The 9,715-nt window shown below is 32.4% G+C and overlaps 1 protein-coding gene across 14 annotated transcripts in view; it reads left to right on the plus strand.

Moving 5' to 3' along the window:
* LOC106788932 (septin-7) overlaps positions 1–9,715 on the plus strand; it is a 42,101-nt gene that overhangs the window by 9,108 nt on the left and 23,278 nt on the right. For 5 of the 14 annotated variants that reach the window (XM_014752665.1, XM_014752666.1, XM_014752667.1 and 2 more), the window contains exons 1-3: positions 1,131–1,520; positions 2,201–2,210; positions 3,468–3,978. The exons of 3 other annotated variants lie outside the window; for them this stretch is intronic. In XM_014752665.1, coding sequence (XP_014608151.1) covers positions 3,631–3,978 — 348 coding nt within the window. In that variant the 5' untranslated portion in view covers positions 1,131–1,520; positions 2,201–2,210; positions 3,468–3,630. Of the gene's footprint in view, positions 1–1,129; positions 1,521–2,200; positions 2,211–3,467; positions 3,979–9,715 lie in introns of those variants that run through there. 6 more of the 14 variants (XM_014752658.1, XM_014752661.1, XM_014752659.1 and 3 more) reach the window with 4 other exon arrangements.

The raw sequence follows: 9,715 nt of genomic DNA on the forward strand, positions 1-9,715 counted from the left end.
GAAAGATTAAACGTTCTTGATCATACTACTACCATTTACTGGTAGCCATCATACTACTTTGTATCCTCAGGCAATGTTTCTGACAATCTCTTTCTATTATTTCATATTATTACAAATATTGGAGATATTCAAGATGGACAAAGTAATTATTTTCAAATGTGAAAAAAAAAAAAAAAAAAAAAAAGAAATTTAAATCTCAGTGTCTGTTTAAATATCTTTCTGGATATTTTGATAGATTCATATTACGAATAAATAAAAGAATAGATTTGCAAAATAAATAAAAATTTCGAGGAATAAATTGAATCGAATGTTTTTTTTACTTCAACGTGGATTTATTAAAACAAAAATTGTTCTTAAAAGCAATTATTAGGACTACGCATGCGTCGTTTTATACGACAGTACTTTCTTTGTGCTTTAAAATCGGAGAAAGAAGCGATGCCATTGGTCGTCGTACTTGGTTGATTGGCTGACAACAAAGAGATGTAAGAAATTCGACATACCATTAACAACACAGTTAACTAAATTTAAATGTTGTTCATTATTCTGTATAAATAAATCATACACAAATATAGAAAATAATAATAATAATAATAATAAAAACAAATCTCATGAATATTATTCATGTTTTCGGCAAACTTCTATCGAATACACTTAAATCATAATCTTCATGAATATTTGATGAACTTGATCGATCGAATTGTTAAATCTTTTCGAATAGAGGTCAGGAATCTCAAACAGTAAATGCATGTCGTGTATGTGTGTTTGTGTGTGCGTGTATAAATCAATTCGATGCATTATTCGTTAAAAGAAAGGTTAGATTTCCAACAAGTTAGCGTTGGTAGCAATGTTAGCCGGTCGAGAGTAGATCCATCTGGTGAGGGCTGGGGGTAATCGAAGCTTCTTTCTCCCCCCCACCATACTCGGCAGCTGCGTCAGGCGTGGTCATTCTGGCAGTCGCAGTGAGAACCTACTCGGAGGTAGGACGCTCTTACCGGTATTTTCTTAGGGTGGAGTTTTTTCTTTCCTCGTGTATCACACTCTTATATTACGTGCGTGAATAGAGAGAAAATAACATATATCGATATATATATATATATATATAAATTATATACAGATAAATCTACAAAATTTATTCCCTAATTTTCTTCTTTTTCTTTTTTTTCTTTTTTTAAAATAAGCAAGAAAAAGAAATTATCCAAAAAAATCATCAGCATATCGGAAGTGTGATAAGTATAGAATTTATGCTCGGAGTAAATTTCAATTAACGATAGTTCTTTATATTAAAAAAAAAAAAAAAAAGACAAGTAATAATAATAATAATAATAACGTCAAATTGTTGAACGATGAGCGAAAAAGTGAGAGTGGTGATCTTAACCACGTTCAGCCGGCAACTCGGCTATGGTGTGAATCAACAACGCCGGCAATACGATCGTTCGTGAAGCTTTTGCTTGAAGCTTTTAGAGAGAAATACATCAAGATAGAGAAAGGAATAAAGAAGGAGAAAGAGAGAAAGAAATAGAGTAAGAGTGTAGAGTAAGAACGGGACGTGTTATACGGGACACCATCAAGTTTCCAGCGTGCATCTTCTTCCACTACTTTTTTTTTTTTTTTTTTTTTTTACAGATATAAAGAAGAAAAAAGAACAAACTGTCAAGATGGCAAAGAATAAACCGGGAGTTTTTGACGTGTAGAATGAAACAANGAGTAAGAGTGTAGAGTAAGAACGGGACGTGTTATACGGGACACCATCAAGTTTCCAGCGTGCATCTTCTTCCACTACTTTTTTTTTTTTTTTTATTTTTTCTTGAAAAATAATCTTGAGGAATTTAACTTGAGCGGCTTCGTTTCTCTCTAAACTGAGAAAGACAGACACCCATAAATATATATATATATATATATACATATATACAAAGTTAAAAAGACTTCTTTGTATGTAATGTGTGTTGGGAGTATTGGACACTCCTATCTCTGTTTTTTTTTCTTCCTCAACCTTAGACGGTCGATCGTCTTCTTGTCTTCTTTTCTATCTCTACTCTGCGGCTGAGATATATATATATATATATACACGTTATATACTATATTATATATATATATATATATATATATATATATACACTATATATATATTTCTTCTCTCTTTTTCTCTTTTCACACACGGTGCGTGTGTGTGACGACGCGTACGTGCGCCCTTACGCATCAGATCCAACACCGTAAGTGTCTCTCATGGGTTTACCTTTCTACACGCATTCAAGTTTCTCTCGATATTATGATGAATTTTATTCTTCATTTTATTTTTTATCGTATGGTAAAATTGTTTATCTCATATACGTCCTCCTTACGCATCTGACCCAACACTGCTGTCTCTTGTGGATTACCTTCCTTACAGGCATTTAAGTTTCTCAATATTATTACGAATTTTATTTTTAATTATATTTTTCTTTTTTTTTTATCGTACACAGTAGAATTTTTAGATAATTAAATTTACAACTAATCGATTTTCGATGGGTGCTTCGGTTTTTTGTATACAAAATGTCTGTAACTTTTTTTGTTAATTTCATCAATATAATAAATGTTCTTATAATTTTCATTTTTTACATTATGGTTGAAAATTGTGTATAATTTTGTTTTCTTTTTGTATATTTACAATTAGTACGCATATTTGTTTGCTTAATATCCAATAATTTCAAGCATGTTTCTATGTGCGCGCGTGCGTACATTATCGTAATAAAGTTTATTTTGTTTGTTTGTATTGCTCGAACGTTATTGGTGATTTTTTAATCATTTTAGTCGGTGAACATAGTTTGATAATCTCGATCGATAGAGAAGATAAAATTGAGGTTATCTTTAGAAAAAGTTACGGAGACAAAAAATGATAAATTATTTTTCGAAGGGATTTATTTATCTTAAATTAAAAGCTTTGTAATGTCAAAGTTAAGAGGTGTTCTTTAAAAGCGGTTTATATTTGATCGTGTCAATGGAGTTCTTTTTCAATATGACAGGAGAAAAATATTAGATGGAGATGTAAAATATCAAGCGTATGTGGAATACCTGTAAATTACATATATTTGGTATTGAGAGAAACCAATGTGCGAGTTTTTGAAATTTTTGTGTTATATTATTTATTAAAATACAGTGGCGTAAGAACGAACATTTGTTATATGCTTTTTATTTTAACTTTATTTTGTTTAATATCATTTACATTTTATTCATTTTTACAATCAAATGTTAATTTTTCTTCGATCTATTTTATTATACTTTTTATATTAAAAAAAAAATAAAAGAAAATGTTATAATTAAATAGGTTATATAAAGTCGTGTGATAAACACAAAACAAAAACAATATACGAATGATTGTAATAACAGTAATTAATTTTGATCGTTCGTTATGCCACTGTGTAAATTATTCGTGTAAAATTAAATCCAAAAAGCCAAATCGATCGGAAAAGATTTCTTCCCTCTTGCAAAAGGTAATCGAACGATCGTCGTGATCAGAAAAAACGAAGAAGGAAAAGAAGTCGTGGAGGAGGAGGAAGAAGAAGAAGAGGAGGTATTGTTGCCAGTGAGGTGGTAGTAATTTAAATAGAAAGAAAAAGAAGAAGAAGTAAAAGTAAAAGTAAAAAAAGAAAAAAGATGTCTACGGAAAATCAACAAAACGGTTCAGCAGGATCAACGCAAAGTAACGGAATAAAATCAGCAACGATCAACGTGAGCGGTAATACGAGGACGATACCAAACAACTCGTCGTTCCTTTATAGCAGTAATTCGATGTTGAATCGAGAGAAGCCACGGCAAGTGCCGCCTCCGACTTTACCGAAATATACGTCGAGTTTCAACGCGGGATCGAACGGGAGTGGCGCTGCCGAGAGACTGAGCAGAGACAGAGAAGCTGGGGGTAGTTACAGGCTAGCAAGCCTTGAAAGACTCGCCCTCAGGCAGAGAATACTCGATGGAGAGAAGGCCAACGGTGATGCTACATCGGTAAGAATTTTATATCCAATCGATCCAACATCTTCCGATTATCTTACGATCAACATACAATACTTTCTATTTTTATGACGTAACTTTGTTCATTGGAAGTTTGCTTTGGCTTGGCTTGGCTTGGGATTGATAGGATCATGTTTGATTCATTTGAATTTGTGGTACTGATTATATGGACCTTTTTTGCGTGTGTACAATTTATCGATTATTTAACTTTTTCCTATTACTTTTTTATTATTATCCAAATTATTACAAAATTCATTATCATTGGATTATCTTACTAGAAACATTGGTCCCACTGTTGTTATGATTTAACTCTGTTCATTGCAGATTTTGGATTGATAAGAGATCGTGTTTGATTTATAGATTGATAATGTTAATTTGAATTTTACTTGATTAATGTATTGTTCATTGTATTGGGTATGTCGAATTTTAATTGAACTTTGTTGTAGAACTTATTTTTTTTTTAGATTATCTTACGATAAACGTTGATCCAACTTTGACTTAACTTCATTCATTGTAAACTCAGAATTAATAGGATTAGATTTGTTTTATTACATGTTTGAAATATTAATTTGTATCTTTCGTATTTGGTATAACAAATTCTAGCCTAACTTATTTTGAATCCTATTTTGTTTTTTTTTCATTAATAAAATTTCAAAGTAAGTAATAATTAATCGACTAGATTTACTATATCTTTTTTTATATGAATTATAAATATGATATAAACACAACCATGCATTATAACGTTAAGTGAATTTTAAGAATGACAACGCCATTTTCTCGTTATTAAGTATGTCGAATTCAAATCTTACTTTTTCCTTACTTTCTTTCTTTCTTTTTTTCTTTCCTTCCTTTTTTCTTTCTTTCTTTGATAACTGCTATGTACGCTTGTTAGAGAAAGTATGAAAGAAAGTTTTCTCATTTTATCTCATAACGGTAAAAGAAGATTCGAAGATTTCCTTTTGTACAACATTATTTATTGTTAATTCAAATCTTCAATGACAACATTTCGTTATTTCATTTTATCTAGATTAATTGGTACGTAAGAAATCATTTTTTAATCGAGATGTTAATTTCTAATCTAACGTTTCTCGTATTGTCTTTTCTTTGATAATCTTAAGTACGTACATTAATGACGACTAAGTTTAAAAGAAGCTTATCTTTTTGTATCTATCGAAAAGAAAATTTTAACTCCTTCTGTTCATTCTTTCAAATTACATATGTACATTTTATTTTTATCCTTCAGTACCCATTTTGCAAGAAAATGAAACATTCCTCCAAACAAAGAGTTAATTTAACTTACAATTAGTTATCATCAGTTACTTTTTCTGCATAGGGAATCATGCGTACTTTGATATCATCTGTCGTAATAACTCGTCGTTTAACGTTAAGATTATCGTTTGATGCGTTTAGAAGACGTAATCAAAGTTTCCTTCAATTTACAGTCTTTAAGCTCTCTCTCTCTCTATCTCTCGGGCTTCTCAGCGTCTATAATTCAAGCGTTACACAGTGTAATCGACCGATCACAAGATTCATGTCGGCCTATCGAGCCTGAAATCGTTCCTTGATATTATACGTTACTTACACATGCTACCTAATCGACCGACGTAATCGTTCATTAACGTTTCCCAATGTATACACTGAGCCCAAATTCCTTAGGTTTGCAATAAATTTGTAAATGGGTTGCCAAAATCAATTACTCAGATTGTAAAGCAAAAAAACAAAACCTTCTGCTCGTCGTATTTTTCTTGGCCTTAAATATTTTCGAATCAACGAGATTGTTTTTTATTGGTTACAATTTTACAGTATATAAAAAAGAACCCTCCTTTTCTATTGCTATTTTGTTTCAGATTGTAAAGATTACAAGGATTTAGACACCTTCTTTTTTAAATGATTTTATACAGAAAAGAAAAGAAGGAGTAATCGATTTGAAAAATTACTTGCTAACTTTTATTTTATTTTATAAACATTTTTGTTTTGGCTGTTAGTTTGCAAAATTAGATAATTAATGAAATTTATTAAAGTATTTAAAAATAAAAAGTCAATTTACGTTGTAGGAATATTTTTTTCTTCTTCTTTTAATTTTAAAGATAAAAAAAAATCGAGAGAGAGAGAGAGAGAGAGAGAGAGTAAGAAAGAAAGAGTGATGACCTATACGCATAGTTAGCAGCAGTATTTCGCGCGCCATTGTGACTGTCGTAATGAAGAGGCCATTGAACAAGCCATACCTCGATATATTCCTCTTTTGTACTCGACAATCTTGCGTGCCTATCGCGCTTTAATATCACTCTCAGAGCTTAAACTAATAATCCTTCCTAGTGAAATTTAGGAGAACAGGGGAGTAATAATATTAGTCATTCGAGGAAGTTGCAAAAAACGAAGTAGTGTCTCCTATTTTTAAAGAGTGTGAGAGAGAGAGAATAGAGAGACATTTATCTTACTTGAAAATCTATTCCATGTCGCGATCTCTGAGGTCGATGTACTTTATCGTTGAAAATATTATTTCAAGTTTTATAAAATTGCATCGTTCGTCCATCTTAAAGAACATTTTTATAAGCTTTCATCTCAACGGAATATGAAATTTTTAAGTTTCTTAATATTGTATCGATTTTTCTTTTTATCAATTAAATTGTCTTTATATTATTTGCATTTTTATTGGGTTGATATTTTGTGAAAACGAGAAAGCTCGTTTTTTGTTCGTTTAACTTTTACGGTAAAAAGGAAAGCTTGTTTTTTATTCGTTGCAATTTTACGACAAAAAGGAGAACTTCTTTTTTTTTTTATTATTGGGGTTGCTTGAAATATTACAGTAAAATGATAAAAATGATTTGTCGAAATTTGAAAGTTGTGCAAACGTGGCAACTATGTGCCAGGAAAGACATAAGATGACTCACGAGTTTTTGCTCGATCGTTTCATAATTCTCGGTACTTATCCGGAGTATACTCGGAGCAGGTATCAATCCCCAATCCCCATCTTGGTGCGTCATTCACGTCGCCATTGCTTTACTTTCGATTTCCCGTAGGCCTGGAAGAACAAATTTCATACTTTTATCTCGATCAATTATTATTCTTTTTCTTACTAAGTATTACAAAATCACTACGTAAACTATATTAATATTAATATAAAATTTATTCGTATAAGTATAATTCAAATGCAAAATACTAATCAGCAATGAAACTTTTTGTCTTTGTTAATATTATATATAAACTATTATACACATTAATTTTAATTTTTAAATTGCAAACTTTATATCAAAAGTAACAAAAGAGATATCTTAAATTATCTTCACATACTTTATTTTCATTACCTTATTTGAAAGATAGAAAAAAAGAAAAAAACCAACTCCATCTTGAAGAACAAAGAGAGAAACAGATTGAAAAACAAAACGAATTGAAATGCGAAGGACTCTGGGATGAGGGTTAAAAATGTAGAATTCTCTCTTTAGACTTTCTCATGGCCAACGAAGTTCGTCGTCGTCATCGTCATCGTAGTCGCCGTAGTAGTCGTCTCGTTTATTTCACGCTGTTCTGAAACGAGAAACGTTGTGGTGAGTCAGACACAAGAGGCGAAGGGTTCTGCTCTCTAAGCAACGACGCCCCAGAAAAACGATAAATTACGTCGTTGATCGAGATACGAGTTGGGCACGACGACGACGACTGCTGTACGAAACACGCTTCTTGATCCTTCCTTGCATTTCATGGTGCAAGGGTTGGAGGGGGTGGTGCAAGAGGGATGATTATAAATCAAGAATAAGGCTTCCTGTATATTGATTGCACTTATATATATATATAATACACTTCGCGAAGGAGTTAATAAATTAAACCTTTTTTTTAATTTTTTTTAGCCCAACTCCAATTTGCGTTCGCCATTTTGAAAATACACTCGTGAGTCGCGTTAGTTACGTGATTGGCTCGATAATGAATAAATGCGTTTAAAGTTTTTGTTAATGTGAACATTCGATTGCAATTAATTTTCCAACATTTTTCGAATGTTATCTGAGTTAATAAAGAATCGAAATTGTGTTAGAATGTGTTATACAGTTGCTCACGTGCTAACGTTTAACTTTTAACTTTTCGCGATCGTTTTTACAATACGAGAAAAGAATTGAGGAATGAGGTGTGAGAGATAGAGTAGGTTGAGAAGGAATAGTTATAAATCGACAAAAGAGTTCGGTGAGAGGGTTACCATGAACTTTCGGTATATACGTGGAAGAGTTCGTAAATTGGGAACTCTTACGAGTGTTTCAAACTTCGTTTTACGTGCGCCGTTTTTGAAAAGATTCTCGTGAATCTTTAGACACGCGATCAGTTTAACGACAAGTAAACGTGCACAAAAAGATTCCAAATTTTGGATTATTTGACTTTAGATAAACCTAGGTTAGCAAAAAGTGGCTACATTTTTATTGGATATTCGTTTATATTTGATTTAATTTGGAACCCTAAAATGGAACTCTGATTGATCAGTTTTCTTTTCCAGAGATCACTAAACTGTGTTACACGCGTACTGAGTATAATTAATTTGTAGGATTGATTGGTTTCTAAATAGCTCGACCCAATTAATTGCCTAACATTTGGAACGTTCGACAAGTCGAATTATCGAAATTACTTTTGAATGTGTCACACGTTAACGTTCACAACTCTATCTCCTGAACGTGTTCACATTGCGATGGTAGAAGTTGAAAGAAATAAACTAGGGTGATTGCAAAATCGTGCGAATAAAAAATACGTTGAAAAAAGTTCGCAAGCATTAAAAACTTTGACAAACGTTACGAACTTTGTTTTACCTTCGCCATCTCGAAAATCCCTCTCGTGACTCTGAAAGTTGCTTGCATGATTGACTGACTGCAGCTAGGGTACAAATTGCTAAAGTTTGTCGTCGGAAATTCGATCCCAATTAATTTTCCAATATTTCGAACGTACGCGACGAGAAGTGAGTCAAAGTATCGAAATTATGTTTGAATTTCGCACTTGTTTACGTATAAACGTACCTCGCGAACGTTTTTACAGTGCGAGAGAAGAATCGAGTGGCGAATGATGAGGTTGGTTAGGTGGAAAGGGGGTGGGTTGGGGGATGTAGGAGGGTGATTACAAATTGAGAGGGCTTCGTGCTCGTTGGTTGGCCACTTCGGCATACATTCGATAGAATTTGTAAATTTGGAGCTTTAACGAGCGTTAGAAGAAACTTTTTTTTATGTTCACCATTTTGAAAATACTCTTCCAGCGTGAGTCTTTAAAAAAATAACGCGATTTGTTCTACAACGAATAAACGCGTGGGAAAAGTTTGTCGTCGATTCCGAATAATTTTTTAGTATTTTGAATGTTGGATGGATATTAAAAAAAAAAACTGTAGAGCTAAGTTGGAATATTACACGTGTTAATGATTAAGATTTAAACCGAGCGTGAGAACTAAGAGAGTTTGAGCACCACTGTTGGACATATGGCTGCATTGGCTTGGCTGCACCCTTATCTCTTCGTTTTCATGGACTTTCGTAGGAGGGAGGAAGGAGGAAAAGAGAAAGAAAAAAAAAGACTTATCTCTTCCAGGCCTCTTGAAGAAGACCTTTTCAAATCAAGCGTTAGTTTAGTTAATTGATTGCGAGTCTACTAGCACGTGCAAATAAAATAATCGTTTCTTTTGTGACAAGAAGTACGTACACTCGTATGTTGTGCACGTATCATCGTCGTGAACGAAAGTAATACTTGTCTTATTTTTTTTTTTTTTTTTTTTTTTTTT

Source organism: Polistes canadensis, unplaced genomic scaffold (assembly GCF_001313835.1).
Source record: "Polistes canadensis isolate GaletaPanama2010 unplaced genomic scaffold, ASM131383v1 scaffold_157, whole genome shotgun sequence".
NCBI classification, from domain to species: Eukaryota; Metazoa; Arthropoda; class Insecta; order Hymenoptera; family Vespidae; genus Polistes; species Polistes canadensis.